The following is a 21,994-nucleotide window of genomic DNA, read 5'->3' as shown; positions in this document are numbered from 1 at the left end:
TCCAACAGTAGTATACAAAGGTATGCTTTTCCTACATCCTTGACAAAGATATGCTTTTCCCCACATCCTTGACAGCAATAGGTATTACATATCTTTTAAATTTGCATAAGTTCAACAACAAAATACCAGAGTGATGTATCATTCTTATTTCTCTTGCATTTATCTAACAGTATATCTAAGCATTTTTCATGAGTTTGTTGCTCTTCTGGACTCGCTTTCTTCAGAACGGTCTGTTCATACCCTCTGCCTATTTTTCATTTTATTAGGTTTAACATTGCATAATACAATGTAGTACTTACATTCTTTTTTGAACCATTTTTGTCTTTTTCTTATCATTATGTGCTTGTCATCAGATTTACATGTATTATTTCTTATCTAATGGTTTTTAGGTAGATCTTCAAGATACATTAGAATTGCATGAATTTTCATTAAAATATTGTACATGAAGGATTATTTTGCTATTAGAGTTAAATACATATTTAAGGATTAAAAAAAAATGTAAAGGTCCGAACTATTTAGAAATAATTAGAATGTTCCTTAACAGGCTTCAGAAATCAAGATAAATGTTTTTATTTTACCCGAAAATAATCTTCAACAAATTTTCTAAATATAGATTTGAAAAGTCAATGAAATCACTTTATTTAGAAGACTACACATTGAAATTAAACTACTAGTCTTGGTTAAACAAAAACATTTGGTTATACTGTGATTCTGTTAAAAGTGAATTAGCTTTCTCTGCAGACAAATACCTTGCCCCAGTGAATGAAGTAACAAAAGCAGAAGAGTGAAATAAACTGACCCATAATGTAAAGGCAATTATAAGACTAACAAACCTGGTAAAAATGGAAACATTTACCAGCTGCATTTGGACAGCTGTCTGCTACTCTACAAGCAGCAAATCCTCTTGGCAATGAAGAGTGGGTGCTAGCTGCACAAGCAGCTCCTGGAAACTCATTTTGCAATGAAACACTCACATCTATCTCTCTATAATATTTTAATTTTCCATTTAAATTCTTTTCCCTTTTTTAAAAAAAAACTATTTAAAAATCTTGCTGGATGGTGTACTCATATAAATACTATCAATTCACACAGAGAATTAAGAACAAAATGTTTTGTAAGCAATAAATAATCCCATGATGTGGTTTGGGTTTTGCTGACACAACATGAGCTTACATTTACATATTCTGAATTTTGAACAATTAAAGAAATGTATTCAAAGGGATAGATGTGTCTGCTTTTCTGTCATTAAGCTGGTTAAGCTAGAAACCACGTTTCACAGAATCTCTTTTCTTGTCTTGCTCTGGTTAAAAGTTAGCCAAAAAGGGAGCTTGCATGATATGAGTCAGAAGTGAAAGGCTGGCCGTTTTCGCCCCAAAGGTTTTCTGTGTGTGATAAAGCCCAGTGAGGGAGGATCACAGAGGGGCTGGTTTATTCCAGCTTGTCCTGGCTTTCACTCTGCTCCATCTCCTCCTCCAGACAGCTGGGCTCCACTTTCCAGCGCCTCTGATGATTGTTAAGATCCAAGTCCTAAAATAGACCCTTGTTCCTAAACTCACAGTGGTGCTGCTTCCCTGACTGAACCCTGACCGATAACAGTTGTATTTAAATTCTGCTGCATTTCCATAGAATTAGAGTATAATGCAGCCTGACCAGCACTGCTCTTGGGACAGACTGGCAGATGCAATCTTGTAAAAGTCTATTAGTTTCTTTTATTGGTTATAAATGACCATGGCAAAATACAAATTTTTCAAATGCTTCTCTAATATAGATGGATGTTATCTGACTCCAGGAACTTGGTATGCTTCCTCAGAGAGTGTGTCAGGGAGTATCTTATAAAGGAAATTACAGAGTAAGAGAAATTAGTCTCCTGGGAGTAACAATATCACAACAAAATAAATTATCAGTTGCACCAAAAAAAAGGCCTGCTTTACTTCATATAAATATAAGACAATCATGCCCTATGAATTTTAAATTTTTAACATAGAATTCATCCCTTACATGCATATTGCCAAGCAGAGAAATGTTTTTAAGGAACAAGAGTAAAGTCTAAAACATCACATCAAGTGGGAATTCAAAATGAAGCAATTGTTTTGTGTGGAAAAGCCACGCAGTTTTCCTCATTTGTTCACATGAAGACTCAGGTCTTACCATAATGATGATCTGTGGGTTCTGTTGCTTGGCCAAATCAATAACATCCACTCCATTATAATAGAGATTTTCTAAACACCCATGAAAATGTTTATGGGGGAATGACGCTGATTTTCCAGGTGCTGGAATCCCTCCAAAGCTGATCTTAGAAAGAAAAATGGCATCAATAATATTGTTTAGTGATTTTTTGATAATCTGCTTAAATAATTACGATTAGCAACTATAGCTGTAATCATCACAGATAGACCGATTTTTCAGTACCCTACACTGCCATATTTTTAATTTCAAATGGAGATTAAAAAAAATTAAGATGCATATCTTGAAACAAATTTATATGCATTCAGTTTGCACTTACACAAGAGCTTGATTATTTTTACAAGTTGCTCATCACACCTGATTTCAATATTTTTTGGTTCCTGAAGAAAAATACATCTTTATATCCATGGTAAACCTTGACAACTTTAACAATGTTACCAATTACAATGACATTTTGTTTCATATATATTTCTGGCACACACTGATATTTGTGCATTTGAACTGATTATTAATGAATCAATTAATCTATTTATTGCTACATTCTCTCCATGAATCTGCACTGTTCAGGAGTGCCCTTTACCCGCCCCTACCACCACCAATCATGCAACACATTCTGCATTTACTTGTAATGAGATCTCTTCAAGAACATTTCCTACATGTGGCAATTTGTAACTACACATTGCAGGCAAAAAAGATGACATTTCTTTGTAATAATAAATTAACGTACTGGGAGAAAGATGGAGCCTCAGTAGTACATGCACAAAATTTGCTACTTGCGTTAGGTCACCTAGAGGAACACTTCATCAGAACCTTGACTGACTCTGAACGTAGGTTTTCTATAGTGTATTTTCTTGCATGTGGCTATACCACATATATATTACAAAGTCTGCATTAATTGAAACGTAACCATCACACCTCATAATCGAGATGTAGGTAACTGAACTCTCCCTGGGCGTGGAAACGATGTCTGTGCTCATCCACTGTAAAGTTGACTTGTTTGCCCAAGCGTTGGATGAGCACGGAATGCCAGTGCTGGTCGTCCAGCAGGCTGCCCAGGGTGAGACTGATCGGGCCGTGAGTGGAGGGCAGCTTAGCTTCACCTTAGAAGAGAAAAAAATAACAGCACCATTATTCTCAGTTTAAAAAAAAGAAAAAAAAGTTCCTTTTGGGGGCACCAGAGTCTCTCATGATAATTGCAATCTCTTTCCATCCACTCCATCCAAAATGCTAGTCTGAATTTACCTCAAGTTTGAATATAATATGCTCTCAACCTTGTTGTAATTTCTTCCTCTGTTAATTCTCTTTATTAGCATTACCCACCATCACACACTCATTTTCAATATAAATTTTATCTTTGCTACAACCTCATTATTTTTACTACGTCGGTATTTTTCAATGACCCATCCCTTTCATCATGATGTTTGAAAATAGCTAAGTGGTTCTGTCAGCACTATGACATTGAAAGAGGGTCTGGTACAATTTGCAAATAGGAACCATTTTTACGTGCAAGTACAATATGGGCGTGTATATATATGTGTGTGATATATATGTGTGAGATATATATATATATGTATCTCACATACATACACAAACACTTGAATGTGGAAATACAGCACCTTAATTGTTAAAAAAAGATAAGCTATAAAAGCATAAAGTTACTAAGGTGATGTCTAAATGACCAGAGATTTTTCAAGCACTTTACCCAATAGTTTTACCTGAATTAATAACTAAAAAGAGTTTTCCTCCTCTTAACTCCAGTGTGATGTGATCTCCATTTTGCCCTTGCCGGTGGAGCAGAATCCCATCGCTCTGCATAGTTTTAAATTTCAAAGAAATTATATCCTTTATTGGGCTCAGGGATTTTTGATCAAATCTGTAGAGAAGGCAACTTTTCCCATCAAGATCAACCACCTCTGATCCTAGACAAAGATATTAAAAGTCATTCTAAGGATAAATATGCTTTTCATTAAAGCATTTTAAAAGTATATGTATAGAAAGAGCATTATACTTGTACCCATACATGTATAGTTCAGCTCCAACCCAATCAAAATAATGGAAAATAAAACCACCAAATGTCTAATTCCTTCTAATTCCTGGGATTGATTCCATTTTAGTCTTTATTCACCTATTTACAAAATTCATGATCTAGAAATACATTTTGAAATGTATTCCTAATTTTCTCTTATATTATTAAAGGCTGTTTCTCATTCCATAATAAATTAGGGAAAAGGTTATAATCAATACCCATAAAACCACTTTGCATATTTCATGATCAATATATTTAATGACATTCTTGAAATATTGAAGTTAAATGGTTTTTTACCTTCTGAAAAAGTAGTTTTGAAATCTCAAAATTCTTTCTATATGGCATATATAAAAGAGATCGACACACAAATACAAACACATACATCGGACTCATCAATGCCACCTCAAGTATACATTAAACTGACCTTTGTGTTTTGTTTTATTTTATTATTTTTGTGGCTAAGTAATAGTATTTAAGAGCAATGCTATTTTCTGTCTTCTCAAGGGCACTATTGGAAAGATATTCACTTAATGACATTATAAGGGCTGTTCTGCTGCATTTGTGTCATAACTGTGACATTGACAGGTTTTTTCAGCTTTCTGACAGTGTCTTATCTACTCATTGTCAAGATCACTTTTATTCAGTTCATCTGATAAAAGATGTCATGTTATACCAGTAACATAACAGTACATCTGTCAAAATCAGTTGCACCCTGAGCAAAGAACTGATAATACTCAGAAAGCCTTGCAGTGTTTCCTACATTTCACAAGTCGAAGATTTTTTTTTTTAAGGCAATTACCCTTGAGAGTGCATTTATGTAATAAATGAAGAGGTTAGGGAAACCCAATAAAATAGGAAGCTATTTTTCAAGTGGTTAGGTGACTTCTCCCAGTCAACAAAACGACATTACAGTTCACTCATCTTGTTTCATTCGACAAAATTATTACATCAACTTGTATGTCCAAATATGCATTTCTTTCAGATTATCCATCATATGTAATGGGAACCATTTATATTCACCACCGCCCCAAATTTTTTCCAACTATTTTATGCAGCTATCTTTTGGAAATTCAGAGGTTTGATTTTTCCACATCTTGTTAATGTGCTTATAAAAGAATTCATTCACCAAGTGCACATGAATAAACATTGCATTCTGTAGAAAGAATAATGTTAACTGAATAATTACTCCTTGTTATATAGCTGAATGAATGTGCATGGCAAAAACATAACTCTGTGACAAATACAAATAATGTGTTCTATGATAATTAGATTACAACAAATTAAGAAAAATTCCAATAAGACAGACTTTAAGTGCTGACACATTTGGAGCCATGCAGTTATCTCTGAGTTAATGCATTGCTTAAAGGCAACCATCATTATCATGATTTTATTTCAGATAAAGTCTATTTTTGGAATTAGCTACCAAGAGAATTTTTTCCCCAGTGAACGTCTAGCCTGTGATACTTCAGCCTTCTATTTCTTTTTTTCTCTCTTCTTCACTACTGTTGCTATTATAATGGTCATATCAGCCTTTCATGGCACCAAGAGCTTTGTGCCTGGAATATCTCCATCAGCGAAATGGAATAGTGAGAGACATATTAGACTACTGATGCCTAAAGCAATGGTATACTACTTCATCTCTTAAATGGAAGCCACTTGGCATTTTCTCTCTTACCTATTATGTTCTTACTTCACAGGTATCACACTAAGTAGTTGGGTCCATTCATTCAATAAATATTTATTTAGCCCATCCAGTCTGAGGCCCTGTGATGGATGCTGAGATAAAAGAGGGATCAACACCAACATGGCCCTCGTCCTCATGGAACTTACATTCAGTGAAGACGGACAACAAGTAGCAAGTAAAAAAGTAAGTTCACATTCCCACCAGCAGTGCAGGAGGGTTCCCCTTTCTCCACACCCTCTCCAGCATTTATTGTTTCTAGATTTTTTGATGATGGCTATTCTGACCGGTGTGAGATGATATCTCATTGTCGTTTTGATTTGCATTTCTCTAATGATGAATGATGTTGAGCATTCTTTCATGTGTTTGTTGGCAGTCTGTATATTTTCTTTGGAGAAATGTCTATTTAGGTCTTCTGCCCATTTTTGGATTGGGTTGTTTGTTTTTTTGTTATTGAGCTGCATATAAATTTTGGAGATTAATCCTTTGTCAGTTGCTGGTACAGCCACTATGGAGAACAGTATGGAGGTTCCTTAAAAAAACTACAAATAGAACTACCATATAACCCAGCAATCCCACTACTGGGCATATACCCTGAGAAAACCATAATTCAAAAAGTCATGTACCAAAATGTTCATTGCAGCTCTATTTACAATAGCCTGGAGATGGAAACAACCTAAGTGTCCATCATCGGATGAATGGATAAAGAAAATGTGGCACATATATACAATGGAATATTACTCAGCCATAAAAAGAAACAAAATTGAGTTATTTGTAGTGAGGTAGATGGACCTAGAGTCTGTCATACAGAGTGAAGTAAGTCAGAAAGAGAAAGACAAATACCGTATGCTAACACATATATATGGAATCTAAGAAAAAAAAAATGTCATGAAGAACCTAGGGGTAAGACAGGAATAAAGACACAGACCTACTAGAGAATGGACTTGAGGATATGGGGAGGGGGAAGGGTAAGCTGTGACAAAGCGAGAGAGTGGCATGGACATATATACACTACCAAACGTAAAATAGCTAGCTAGTGGGAAGCAGCCGCATAGCACAAGGAGATCAGCTCGGTGCTTTGTGACCACCTGGATGGGTGGGATAGGGAGGGTGGGAGGGAGGGAGACGTAAGAGGGAAGAGATATGGGAACATATGTATATGTATAACTGATTCACTTTGTTATGAAGCAGAAACTAACACACCATTGTAAAGCAATTATACTCTAATAAAGATGTAAAAAATAAATTAATTAAAATTTAAAAAAAAAGTAAGTTCATAAACCATTACAGACCATAACAGGCATTCTGATCAAGATTAAAAGAAGCCTGGGGTCACTTTAATTAAGGTAGTTGGGAAAGCTCAGTTCTCAGGTCTAGAAACCTGATGCTAAAGCAGATGGTAATCAATAATCTTCTTACTCTTGTCAGTCTTCAAGTCCTAAACTTGTCCCCATAAAATAATTACTCTTATGCTTAATTTTAAGATGGCTAGACATTCTCCCAACACATTCTCTCATTCATTATCATGAAAGGAAGCTCTGAGGATGCTGAGAAACTCCAGTGGCAGTCAGTAACTCAGCTCTCAGATTTCACATGCAATGTGAACAATACCCTTTGGGAAAAAAAGCTAAATATAATTCAGAATGTAAGTACAATGTCAGTACGGGGAAACTTCAAGTTATATCCGTGTAATATATGTACAAGGATTCCCATAAAACAAAGGAATTCAGGATGGTCCCTATCAGTATTACTTTAGATAGAAAACTCACTTATAAACACTATTTACAGAACTTACCTGATATATAAAAAGCATGCAATTTTAAACAATCATCATAAAACGTTGTGCTATGATAAATACAGTTAACGATATAAAAATCTGGAACTATCTGAAAAAAAATAATCTTTTGAGAGACAGAGGGAGAGAGAGGAAGAGAGTATCTGAATTTTCTCCAAGGATGCTGGTGGGAGAGACAGGTCTCTCTTGGAACTGATATCACCACTGTTAAGAAAATTGAAAAAGCTGGAAAATAAATCAAAGGAATAACTTCATGTCCTCTCAATGTCATGCTGGAGCTTTTTAAAAGAAGCCCGTCTAATTAATTCTAGGTGAATTCACAAATATCTTATTTTACTATTTATTACTGATGAGGGCCAGTCTCTAAGTTACATGTTAATTTATAGTTTTGTTTTGTTTTGTTTTCCCAGTAGAGATGCAAATAACTCCCGTCAGATAGAAAACATATCCCCAAAGGTTATGGTTTTATTGCCCTGTTGGACATTAAACATTTGTGTACTTAACCTAGTGATAGTAATTCAACATTCTTTTTTCCAGCTTTTAGGAACCACTTGCATTCTTGGCCTATGGCCCCTTCCTTCTTGTATAGGACCAGCATCATAGCATCTTCAAATTTCTCTCTTTCTCATTATCTCTCATGTTTGCATTCACAGTCACATCTCCTTCTCTAACTCTGATCCTGTCACCTCTCTTTTATAAGGACCCCTGTGACTACACTGGGTCCACCTGGATAATCCAGGATAATCTCCCCAACTCAAGACCCGTAACTTAATCACAACTGTAAAGTACCTTTGTCATATAATGTAACTTATTTACGGTTACAGAGCATTATTCTATCACAGCAAGTTACCTGCTCTCTTTGTCCCTGTTCCTTCATCTGTAACATGGGAATAATAGTACATTCTTTTCTTTAAGTGAAGTATAGGTGATTTACCATATTTTGTTAATAACAGTATATTCTTCATAGGTCTGTTGTATGAATGCATATCTATACAATTTTTGGAAGTTGCTAGCATATAATTAGAATTCAATAATTTGTTAACTACTATTAATGCTATTACTTATTAGAACACTGGGCAGGGAAAGAGGGATAGCAAAAATAGTTTAATAAATACATTTGGTGTGTTTATTTTTTAAAAGTGGACTCTAAAAAATAATGAATTTCTGAAGTGCACAAGAAATGCTCAATTACCAATGTCATTGCCAGGTTATGCAGCAATAATGATTTTGAGCCATCTGTGGGTTCTGTGGCTTTTTCTCTGTCTGTCAGCAAATGCCTGAGCTGACTCACCATGGCAATTGTCGGTGACCTGAATCCTCCTCAGTGAATACCTCCATCTCAGATCTTCTCATTTAGAGCAGGAAGCAAGGAAAGAGGTGGCTCACAAGGATTGCAGGCCCTACTCTCATTATCAGTTCTCCCCGTGACCCTGGGAAAGAGATGTAGCCTGCTTGATTTGCATGATTCAGAAATATAATCTCCCGCAGAATACAGAGTTTTCTGAAAGAAAATATTCCTATTTCTTCAGGGAGTTGTGTGAGAAGTGGAATTGCTGAAACACGTATCCTGCGCTCCTTCTGCAGCACATACTTATGGAGACCTTTCCGCGAACACAGTGGAAGACACAGTAATGCGTAACACGAAGAGCATTTTTTTTTCCAGGAGCTTACGGTCTAGCAGGGAAGACACACGTCCCTGAGATGTGATTATTCATGCTTCACTTCTGCATCAGGGCTGGGTCCCGAACGATTTCTAACACGTGCAGGAGGAGTTGAACCTCTCAGCCTCAGAGAAGGACGTTAACTAAAGGGCAGAAATGCTTCACCTCCGTGAGCAGCAAACTGCTTTTCTACCTCTGCATGTTTCACATGCAAACACACTCCTCATTGTCATATCTTCCACTTGACCCAGTACCGTTCCCTCTCCTTTGCATCCTATCCCTGCTCCAGAAGTTTGAGGCTTCTCCAATTGTGAGGGGTTGACATTTGAAAAAGCAATGTCTTCCCCACCCTGTAAGTGAATTACTAAGAAAAACACATCCAAGAGCATGATTTCTCAAATTGGGGTCCGTGGTCACACCACGTGAGAATCACCTAAGGAGAATCTCTTGTGGCCTCCGTAAACGTTCAGCAAACATCCTGCGCTCTGCCTGATGTCCGCTGATTTAGAATCTCTGAAAGACAACCCAAGAGTATAGGTTCCTGAGTGATCCTGAGGCAGACGACAGCATAAGGGTTATTTGACAAGAAGAAGAGGTAGCTTACAGAAACCTGTTCTCTGAAAATGAACAACCTCATTGCATACTGAATTGTACCATGGAAAAGAAAATTCTTTTATTTATCTATACCATAGGTGGTACTTGCAGAAAATTGTGGAGGTGGTAGTGACTTGTCCCTGAAATGTCTTTCAGGGAGAAATGGATTCTGTGAGTTAAACCATGAATCATAGCATTATTGATGAGATCAGTTGACTAAGAAACTTAAAAGAGAAAAATTGGAATAGAAAATGCATGAAATGGAAAACAAATCATTAAAAATAGAAAATTCATTTTATTGAAGGTCATGAAAGAGTTCTTGAAAAAGACATGAGACTCTTCTAATAACTCTTTGGGAATCATCCCAAAAACACAAATAGAAAAAGAGTGCTACCACTAGAGAAAACAGCTATGGACAAAACGCTTCTGGGCTAAATTGAATTCAGTCTTAAACACTGATCATACTGCCTCTCTATTTAAAAATTACTACCTATGAATCACTAAACAAACAGAGGTCCAATTCTGACTTCTAAAAAACATTAATCAGACTGAGTCACTGTTAAACTATTATATAGTGAAATATTAAAGCTACAGCATGATGTATAGGCACGTGAGATCTGCATTACAGAATTGTGCTTTTAAAGAGATGGAGAGGAGAGACCAAGCGCTTGAGAAATCAACAGGAAATGGGTTGTTCTATTTTTGCATAGTAGCATAAAAGAACCTAGAATGATTTAAGGGACTCTCAGGTTTAAAACAACTAAAATTAATATGGTAAAAAGGAAGAAGGTACAGGATCAAATGCTGTATATAACCACAGGGAAAAGGTGACTTTACTATCATGGTTTTTGTTCTGTTTTTTTTCCCAGTACGTGGGCCTCTCACTGCTGTGGCCTCTCCCGCTGCGGAGCACAGGCTCCGGACGCGCAGGCTCAGCGGCCATGGCTCACAGGCCCAGCCGCTCCGCGGCATGTGGGATCTTCCCGGACCAGGGCACGAACCCGTGTCCCCTGCATCGGCAGGCGGACTCTCAACCACTGCGTCACCAGGGAAGTCCACTATCACGGCTTTAAACAGACTGAGTTAAGGTCAGTGATAACACTCCAGGAGGTTATGGGAGCAAACATCATCATGGCCACTTACATATCAATTTAAATTAACCTTTTAAATAGATTTGAAATCGGTAACATCTACTTCATCAAGGACGCTGGAGTGTATCATTGGAGGATGTAAGCTGGATTTCTGTTTCTAATATTTATTTGTTATTTTTGTGATGTCACAGAAATCACTTAAGTGCCAATTCTCAATTTCCTTATTTGGAATATGTGGAGAATAATTCCAACCTTTCATGCTATATCAAAAAAGCTGTTGGCACCCGAGGGAAATATCAAAATGCCTTGACAGTTATTATTTGGTATGCTATTATTATCATTTTAATAATAACAACTTTTGAAATTTCATATGTTCATCTCAGAGATATTTCTCTTTTCGTCAGTTGCTACTGCTCGAGGATAATAAATTTGGATGTTTACATATTTATTCATTTTTTGGTTTATATCGTGGCTAATCAGATATTTTTCTTAATACCTCCGCTTAACAAATAGTTACTGAACGTTTACTGTGCCAAGCTCTACAGTAGGAGGCTGTGTAACAGGGAACACATTCCATCCTCATGGATCCTCCAAACAGAAGGAAAAGAAAGACATCACACAACTCATCCCATCTGAACAGATGTTTTTACAAATTGTTAAGTAGAACTTGAAGGAAAAGGACAGGGTAATATCAGAGGTTTGAGCAGAAAGGTCTAAATTAGGTTGTTGATTAGGGACAACATCTCTGAGGAAATGATATTTAAGCTGAGTAGATCACCACCTATGAGAACATCGAGGGTCAGGAAAGGAAGAGAAGGTGGGGGGAGAAGAGGGTGAGAAGAGCTGGGAGGGTGGGAGAGTCTGGAGAGGGATGGATGGTGTGGCGGAAACTAAATGGAAGAGATCCACAGGGAGCTGAATTACTGGCAGATCACCTTGACCCTGTGAAAGCTTGGTTCCAGGTTTTTCTTGGACAGGTCTATTTAGGATTTGTCCTTAGTCCCAGGACGTAACAATTGGTCCTCAGTTACGGTGTTTATTCCTAAGACAATGCCTTTCTGGCTTTTCAGGTAAAAGCCCAAAGTGTTTAACAAGTCTCTCTAAATTGGCAGAACTTGGACTCCAAAGGTATCCTTCCCGGAACTAGGCAGATGCTGGATGAAGTCCTCAGGACTTGAATCTCCCAGCTCTTGCTTTTGCCTGGTGCATAGTGGGCATGGGTAAGTCAGGAATCAGGCAAGGATTTAAGGGGAATGTGTAAGAAGGAGTCAGGGCTCTCCCTCTCTGATGCTCTCCTTTTCAGTATTCCACCCTAAATTTCTAATCACTCTGGCAACCTTGAACTCTGACCTCTGTCTCCTCAGTCAAGTAAAATCTGGCTACTTGCTGCTTGAGTATTATGATGCTCTTAGGAAAAAGTCAGTTAAATATGGATCTCCAGGAGTTTGCCTTCCATCTTTCAAGAATCAAGTCCTCTCAAGTTGCTGCCTGTTTTGAGTTGAATTTCAAAGCCCTGAAGCATTTTTTTAAATGTATTTTATCCAGCCACTATAATTGCTGTGGGCAGCAAGATAGTCCAATAAAAGCTACTCTGTTATGACTGGTACCTAAAAGCAAATCTCTCTTTTTTTGTAAAATTTTATAACTATTGACTTGTCCATTAATTTATTTAGGATTGCAAAATGGGCATATATTGATTCTACTACTCCTCGTTTATTTATATAAGTATAACTTTAAAGAAAAATTCCCTCTAATCTTCTATTTGATTACCTTGAGGTCCAGATCACATAGGAAGAGTAGGATAAATGCTTGATGTTTTCTCTTCATTTATTAGCTTTCAAAATAATGAGTCGATTCCTTAATAGTTCTCCTAGGTGACCAATGAGGGTTCTTTTTTTAGTATTATCATGAACCCATTCACTTAAATATAGTTAATATGCTTCAAAACTGCAGCTACTATCTTCATTGATGCTAAAATATTTCCATCTTTGGTCAGTGAGAGCCCCTTCAGTTGGCTGAGTTCTTTTGACATTATTCTGGTGGGTTTTCATAGTCTCCTTATTTTCTGGCATTCTAAAAGCTAACCTCATTTTAATTTTAATATAACTTCACGTATCATCAAATTAAAATCTTAAGACTATAAACTTTGCAAAGAATTAGAATTTATCCACTTTGATTTTAGGCCAACATGAATCCATCTTCTTTTTAAGCTCTGACATCAAATAGGATCCCTCAGCTACAGTATTAGCTGATAAACAATCTGAGAGCAGGGACTGTATTTAAAGCACCTTGTCAAGATCTTATGTTGACATGTTGGAGCTGCTTAATAAGTAGGTATTGGATTCAATCACAACTATTCTTTAGGGTAAATCTAACACCTTTCCTGCTTTTCCTTTTTCCCCAATCCAACAAGTGGTGTGAGAGAGCTGCATCCTGAGTAGACAGAAGGCTATTACTTAGTTTTCTTTCAGTATTTTTTCACCCAGACAAACAGTTGCACTTTTCACGTTACTTTCTTATATTTCCTACTAATAATTTTCTAAATGGAAATCTACAGATGTAAGTAGTTCCAACTTCCAGTATTTTTTACGTCATGAAATGCATACTCTTATTTTAAGTTAACATGAGTTTTGTAATTTCTGACTTATTTCCATTTACTAAATAGAATCCATAATTTTCTCTCATACAGTCTGCATTTAAGCAAATAAACATAATAGTGCAACGCTTCTGTACATTTCTGCTCTGCCAATCCTCTCACTCAGTTTTCCCTGGGCTCTGTGCCGGATCTTTAATGGACTGAATATGACACTTGGATGATGGGAAAAGCCTTCCTGAATTTCCCCAGACCTGCCCCCATTCATTCATCTATCTGTCCAGAGGACTAATACCAAAAAAGGACCATCCGATTTCAATACAGTATAATGTGTGTATGATGTGACCAGGAGCAGAACACATCCTCTGACCTAAACAGGAAGCACTAGAGAAGTTGTCAGAAACAGTGATTTCTATGCAGAGAAAAGACAATGAGTAAAAGAATTATCTAGGTAGGGGAATGAAGGCTAGATGTGTGGTGATCGCCCTATGCTTCATGAAAAGATCCTAAGACTAGAAAAATCATGAAATCACAGCACTTCAAATAAACTGTAATTATTTCACTACAGCCGGGCAGTTGGATGCTGTTATTCTGCTGAGGATGAGGAAGGAGAGATCGTGGATCGAAAAATGAGAGTGTTTACACAACAGCTAGAGAAAAGAAACTAAGAATCTATACTCAGGGCGATTGCTTCAGCAATTCACCCACCATTAACCATTATCCCCTGTGGCTTAATTGCTACTTCTTAAGCACTCCTCAGACTCACTCACTTGCACCCAGTTATTTTCCTTTCTTGCCTTTGTTTACCATTGTTTACCCTTTGGGACACACTGAGCAGAGTAGTAGTTCTTCATCATCAAACACTGTCTTTTCTTTTTCTTTCTTCCACAAGTTATTTCCTTATCTACACCTCTTGTCTAGATCTGTAAACATGTTCACAGTGGCTATGGCCAAGACATCTGAAATTTATACTTTCCCTTTGAACCCATAAAATTTAGCTTCTGCTTCTCTCATTACTCAGTAAACAACGTCAGGTCTACCGACATAAAAGTAGAACATGCTCTTTGATATGGATTTTCCATTCACTTGATGCTCCTTCAGAACAAGTTACTGTTCTAACTCAGGGTAATAAAACCGTGTGTGGTTCTCACAACAGCCACTTTCCCAGCAATATTCACAGGGGCAGCTTGCATCTATAACTTCAGCCAACACACATATTAGGCACAAGGGGCCGGGGAGGGTCTGGCATAAAAATGCACACTACCTGAAAAACAGTATAAAGGACCTGTTTTAATTATGACAAATGCATTTCTGTTTTTCAAAGACATGAGTAGTTGTACAAACATAGCTTTAAACTTTATACTTTTATTATCAACAGTAAGTGGAAAGGTTCTGATTTAATAACTAATGATATTTTATAGGTTTCAATTCTGTAACTTCACCCCAGAGGATGTGGAGTTCCAATCTTCCGTATTTCACAGTCACTTAAACTCAATGAGTCAGCGATGGAATTAATTCTCTCTCTGGCTCCCTTCCAGAACTTATTTGTTCCCCAGCGCCCCCTCCCGGTAAATGACACCACCTTGCAGACAGCTGTTCAAATCGGATAACTCAGTGTCCCCTCACATACAATCACTAAATTCTCCTGATTCAAGAGTAGCCTCAGCATACTGTGAATCTGATTCAAGTCAGGAGAACTCTGTCCTCATGGCTGGTCCTCTAGTTTGAGACTCCAGCTGTCACTTGTAGAAAGGAGTTCAGAAGCCTCCCCACTGAGCTGCTGCCTCTAATCTCTACCCCTCGTTTAGCCCTCCAATCTGTACCCCTCAGTTCAGTCTGAATGACCATTCTCAAATACAAACTGATCCGTCCAAGCAATCCTCATTCCCGTTCTTGACTAGAAGACACCCCTTCTCCTATCTGGACCATTCTCCCAGCCTCTCATGTGAAAATATCTGCACCTTAATTTCAAAACCTATTTCCGTAAACTTTCTCATACTAACCTCAATTCATCAATCACGTTATTCCTAACACCCTACACTAACGCTACCATATTTTGCATTGAGTCTGTGTAATTTTTATGACATTGCACATTCTCATCTTTAAGAAAAAATGTGTTACTTTAAATTCCTCCCTATACCCAACAGCTAGTAGACTTCCCTTTCAGCAAGTGTCAACAGACATTTAAAGGATGAACACATGTATGATTCATCACGAGTACTGGTTTTGGAAGGTGATGGATCTGATTTTAAATCCTAGGTCTAACACAGGCTGTGTAATCCCAAAGTTCTTAATTTCTCTAAGTCCACTTTCGTCCGTGTCAGGAGACTTGAAGCACCCTGGTATACAACATTCTTGAGTGAGTCACTTAGGCAAAGCCCACCCAAAAGTCATATTAACTTGGTGCAGGCAATGGGAACACACAAGCTGGCAGGTTGGATGCAATCCTCCAGGCCTTCCTCAAGCTCACAAGAGGCCCACTTCATTGCCGGCACGTACAGGTGCGCTGGGACTGGGATCCGCAAGAGCCCTGCTCATGTCGCACCCTCCCACACTTTTCCTTTTTTTAAGGATTGCGGAAGAATAGCCTTGCATATCTGGAGAAAATCCAGTCTGATCTTGGATCTGGGCTACTCAGGAGAGTTGCAGACAAAATCTTGAGCGGGCTTCTTTTGCTGACCTACAGTTCTTCCTTTTGAGGGCAGGGGACACTGGTGGTCTCAGCTATTTCTGTGCCAAACAACCCAGAGCAAGCCACAGGGGTCATTCAGCAGACCATAAAATGGTAATATCCAAGTACCTACTTCACTGTGCTGTTGAAATGGTAAAAAATAGTACCTGACACGTATTAAGTGTTCAGTAAATGATGATTAAATAGTATCATACTTTAGTAAACTAATATTCTGCAAGGCTAATGGTACGCAGAGGTGGAGAATAAGAGTGTTGACCATGGTGTAATTGAGGAACTAAAGTCAATTTGATCAAATACATTCCCAGAAGGCATTCACACCCAACCCATTTTGAGGTTATTTTCGGTCATCTGTGAGAGTATTTTTCCATTAAGGTTATTTTTTTTCTCTTTTATCCAAAATTATCCGACAGCCACTTTACATTGAATCCTGCTGTATCATTTTACCGTGTGTTTATGTTTGAGTTTAAAATGTTGGCTCTCGCTATTGACCCTTCAACCGTGGGTCCATGAAAAAAGGAGGTTGACTAAGTGCCCAGATGATGTGCTTACTCCAAGAGACAGCGGATGAATTAACAGCAAAAAGAATGTTTCATGGGGTTGCGGGGCGGGTGGGGGGGAATCTGAGTTATCATCCAGCACGCGGCAGCAGAGAACTCAAAGGAGCCTGCACCCCATCAGTCACTTCATAGGGACGTTACTGTGGGAAAACAGCATCAATAGCCTTGTTAAACTAACGCTGAATTTACATACGAGATCGAATGTGTATTAAGTGTGTGCTGCTGGGGAAACTGCTTAATACTTCTAAGACTCCATTAGATGGGTGATTTTTAGGATTAAATTAGTACGTCTATAAAAACTATTATCTGACGCAGAATAAGTGCTCAGTAACTGTTTGCTATTATTATACACTGATAAATAAATATTTTGCAAAGTAGACGCTCTGAATCAGTAACTATAAATATGAATCATTTTGGACTTTGCTTTGCTGATTGCCCATCGTGTGGCACGGGCTTTATTAAAACTCTACGATCCAAAGACAAATAAGACTGACTGTCCAGATTCTGTGTTCCAGAATCGCAATTTTGGGTGGGACGTTTTTTTTAAGGATGATTTTATTCAAGTGGGATCATTGTAAAGGGAGGAGCTAACACATACCAGGAGCAGCTAAGCTGAACTGCAGAAGCCAAGAAAGCTAGAAGGAAGTCGGGCAGATGATGAGAAGTAAGCTGCCCATGGCTCATCTCTGATTTAACGGCTGGAGGAGGCATGAGAATAAGCTGGGGCTCTGGAGTCTGGCAGGCTTGGCTGCAAACCCAGCTCTGTCACTTCCTGTCTGGGTGGTTGGAACAAGTCAACATGGAATCCCTAAGCTCTAGCTTCCTCATTTGCAAAGTAGGGGAATGGAACAAGTTACCTAATAATATTTATCCGGACTTTGTTTGGAATTATAGACTAGCTGGTTAATATGGTATTAGACATATAATAAGCACTCAAGAAAAATTTGTTACGTCTAGAATTATAAAAATTAATCCTATTAACATTAGTGCTATTGCTACTAATACTATTATGACAATTCTGCCGACGTGGTTTCTCTGTCTGACACAGGATAGACAACTTCAACAAGCTGCCTGCCCTCTATATGACATGCCTTCCTTTACATAAATAAAGTGAACCTGAAAAAGTGATGAAATACATGTGAAGAAAGCTTTAGTGGCTAAAAAAATAAAGGTTTACTAGAGGAATAAGGATGCAGTGAATTGAACAGTTATGGGTTCTCCTCCAGATTCTTCTGTGAACTAAGATGTGAGACGCTGGGCAAATTACTGACTCTCTCCAAACCTCAGACTGCTCGTCTGATAATTGTAGATCATGTTAACTAACGACAGGATGGTGTGGCTTGAGGTGGGCTGTCAAGAACTCTCAGGTCTCTGTCCCACAAAAAGACATAATAAAATACTTCATTAAGAGGAGACTAAGTGAAATCTGTGGTTTCTATCTTTTATGTGAAAGTATTTCAAACACATCTTACATTTTGGCAGGGGTCTTTACCTTTTCTATGAATTTATGCACAGGGCATAGCATATTTATAAGTGAGTTTCATGGCATATTATTTTTAGGCTGTAGAGAAAAACATTCTGTGGTCTCAAAACAGATGATTGGTTTTACTAAATGGGCCACTGTCTTTTATTATATTTAGGGTGCCCAAATGAAACATCATCACATATAGTCTATGGGGGGACATTCTAATATTTAAAAGTTACGATCTGGTCAAAAATATCAGATTTGGATAAATGGATTCACATATGTCTCCAAACATGTATCTCTATCTATCTATCTCTGTAACGATTTGTCTAGCTGTAAAATGCTTCCATTTCTGATTTAAAATATAAAAGCTGAACACGTAAGTCAATATTGGCATGTATGGGCACAAATAGAGCTTCCCACAGAAACTGCTCCCGTTTTTATGTCTCTTTACGTAGCTCTTAAATCAATTTCAGCATACAGTTTGGCTTTTAAAACATCTCCTTTGATATCTATTCCACTGTGTTGGACAAACAAACACTTACTATATGCACATCCAAACACCTCGATTCGCATTCCAATTCTGCCCCTGGGGTTCCACTCTAAAGGGATGAAGCGCAGAAATCTGGCTTTGATAGAAGGCTGGAGTCTATAGTACACAACACTGTCTGCATTTGCATTTCCTGAAAATCCCTAGAAGAAAAGAGAAAAGAAGGAAATCAATGTACCTGGAGAAGATCTATTTCACTTTGTCTTCTACAATGTCAACAAGCAATGTATGATTTGCTTTTTTACTATAAAATGGCAACCTTCTTTAAGAAGATCATATTGTTAACAGTTATGCCATAACGTATCTTCATCTGCATAAGTTACTATTGTCTAAACCTCTTTCTATCTAGCAGTTTAAATTCCATCACCTGCAGCAAGCCAGCTTTCAACTATGAAACCCCCAGTAAAGTTTGTTTCTATAAGGTGCAGACGAAACATAAAAGCTACTGACATTGTGAACCATGAGAAATATTGAGAACATCTTCTTCCTGTATTCAAAAGCTAGAATCTGATTCAGCATAGAAGTTACTCACATCATTGATGAATGAGTAAGGTTACGACTTGTTTGTATTGTTTCGCTTTATCTTACTCAGTAACATAAATGAAACTTATCACCAGACATTCAAGTCAGAGCTACACTCTGAAAATAGGTTGTTAAACTTCATTCACCACAAGGCTGGATACACACCTTAAAAACTGTTGTTGCGTGTCACTTTTATTCAATAAAAAATAATAAAATAAAAGCACCTGTATTTAAACTATTGTTAAGGGAAATGGGAATTAGTCATCATCTGGAAAGACCTGAAATTAGACTTACAGATTTTAGATTTGAAAGCTAGAAAGACCACAGGAATGATGCTGAGCTAGCACCATCAAATTGCAGATGAGGAAATTAAACGTCAGAATGATGAAAAAAAATCTCCGGTGTTTGCAAAACTATTATATGGTATGACCAGGAGCTATACTCCTTCCACAATAACAGGATGCATCTACCTAGCATATAGCTCACCTGCAAAACCCACACCTAAACAGCTTTTATTTTCTCCTATGTGACATATGGTAAAGCTTCATATGTGAAAACGTTAGGATGAAGCAGTTGTTCTCAATAATTGATACTTAATTTTTATTTCAGCTTCTCCTCTTCCACCTCTTCCTTCCTTTCCTCCCTCCTTTTCTCCTTCTTGCCTTCCCCTCCTCCTCCTCCTTCTTTTTTTGTTTAACTGTAACCATCAGGATACGTAGGAACTACCGAAATAAGGGATGATGCTACGACCTATTCAGCCGCGTGGTAGGTCCCCTTACCATGACTGGATCAACGAATGAGGCCACCCTCATGTAGATCATACCAAACAAAGCAAATATTTTAGGAACACCAATACCCAGGGAGTTTATTCATTTGCCTACTTTTCTTTCTACTTCACAAATATCTCTTTACCAACGTTTACTAAAATATTTTCTAACACAGTAAAAATAAAAAGTAAGGTTGGGTTTTTCAGTCAAATTAATTTGATTTGATTCCCCTTATCAGTCAACTCTAATTCCTGCCCCCCAATGCCCCCCACCCCAGTACCTCATACACCCAATTTTCAGGCTCACACAAAACAGACAGTTCTATGATGGTGCCTCCAAATTATATCCCAAATCTGGGCACCTCCCTTCATCTCAGCTACAACCACCAGGTTCAACACAGCATTATCTCTCCAGAACTACTTCAATGGCCTCTTCCTCATGCTTTTAGTCTTCTGTTTCCTATCACCATCCCCATCCCCATCCATATCGCTAAATCTCTTTCCCTCTGAGCAGTCAGTAAGATTTTTAAAGGTAAGACAAACTATGTTACCCGCACTGCTTCCTTTACCACTTAGAAGAAAATCCAAATTCCTTATCAAACATAACACAGTCTTTGGCAATCTCCTCCATGATGCTCTGAGCACAGGGAACCCCCGTGTAGAAGCCAAGCTCAGTCCTGCTGAGGGCCTTTGCGCCAGCTGTTCATTCTGCTGTGAAAGTTCTTCCCTCAAGACCTTTGTACAACCAGCTCTTCTTGTCATCTCAGGCCTTGGTCTAAAGAGTACCACCTAAGACAGGCCCTTTTTGATCACAGCTTCTAAAGGAAGTGTACCTGGCACCCCAGCATCTTATCTTTCTGTTTTATATTCTTCATATTACTCATTATTTGGGGGTCTTTTTTGATTATTTGTTTATCTTATCCCCTTAGAAGACAAGCTCTGTAAAGCAGGGACCTTTACTGCCTTCCTTCCATAGTACCTAGAATATGGTTTGGCTCAAAGTGGTTCTCAACAAAATATCTGTTGGATGTGTATGTTTGGGAAAGACTGGGCTTAAAAACAAATCAAAGTTCAGCAAGTTTCTTGATTATTGTATCTCTATGAAGATGTCAAATGAGAATGTACAAATGAGCGCTGTATCTCCTGAGGGAGGAACAGTTATCCAGCATGTTTCAAACATATTAGGCCCACATCCCTGGCTACTATTTCCCAGAACATAAACAGGAGGAGATTGTTTAATCCCACAGATATTTGGACTCTGATAACCAGACACTTCTAGAACGTTCCATGCTATTCCACCAGTTGAAATTTCACACTGAGGATTTGATATAAAAGGTTAACTGTATTCTTTATTGTACTACCTAATCCCCATCCTCACTTCACCTTTAGGGCACCATGGTCTCCATTTCTGTCAAAACCATGAACATTTGCCTGAAAATGTCCATTTATACCAACGTTTTCTTTAGAATGGCTGAGGAAGGGCAGCTTCATTTAAGACAGTATTTCCCAAACTTGGACTACACATTAAAACTCCCAGTGCTCAGACCCTGGGCATTGCTGTACGTGTGCGTGTGTGTGTGTGCCTGTCTGTCTGTCTTTACAGGCTCTCCAGGTCAGGGTAATATGCCTCCAGGGTTGAGGACCTGGTTTAAAGACATTTAATCCTAATCAGACCTTCTTACACTTCTGATTCTATTTTCCTGGGTACCACTGGCAGGTTAATACAAGACCTAATTATGATTTCTTGCAGTGAACAGCTGGGTGATGAATTAGATAACCCTCCAAAAGATCTCATATTTTTTCAAAATTATTATAAG

At 37.9% G+C, this 21,994-nt stretch overlaps 1 protein-coding gene across 4 annotated transcripts in view; it reads right to left on the bottom strand.

Moving 5' to 3' along the window:
* Positions 1 to 21,994, bottom strand: part of CNTNAP4 (contactin associated protein family member 4) — a 264,163-nt gene that overhangs the window by 100,899 nt on the left and 141,270 nt on the right. For all 4 annotated transcript variants that reach the window (XR_009559901.1, XM_030863289.2, XM_060288512.1 and 1 more), the window contains 4 exons: positions 18,885 to 19,032; positions 3,900 to 4,103; positions 3,100 to 3,284; positions 2,149 to 2,292 (listed from right to left, as the gene is read on the bottom strand). Coding sequence is in view for 3 of the 4 variants with exons in the window: in XM_030863289.2 (XP_030719149.2) it covers positions 2,149 to 2,292; positions 3,100 to 3,284; positions 3,900 to 4,103; positions 18,885 to 19,032 (681 nt within the window). In the remaining variant the exon portion in view is untranslated. The remainder of the gene's footprint in view (positions 1 to 2,148; positions 2,293 to 3,099; positions 3,285 to 3,899; positions 4,104 to 18,884; positions 19,033 to 21,994) is intronic.

Source organism: Globicephala melas, chromosome 19 (assembly GCF_963455315.2).
Source record: "Globicephala melas chromosome 19, mGloMel1.2, whole genome shotgun sequence".
Taxonomy (NCBI): Eukaryota; Metazoa; Chordata; class Mammalia; order Artiodactyla; family Delphinidae; genus Globicephala; species Globicephala melas.
The sequence above is the reverse complement of the archived record's forward strand: the minus strand, read 5'-3'. Positions and strand labels throughout refer to the sequence as shown.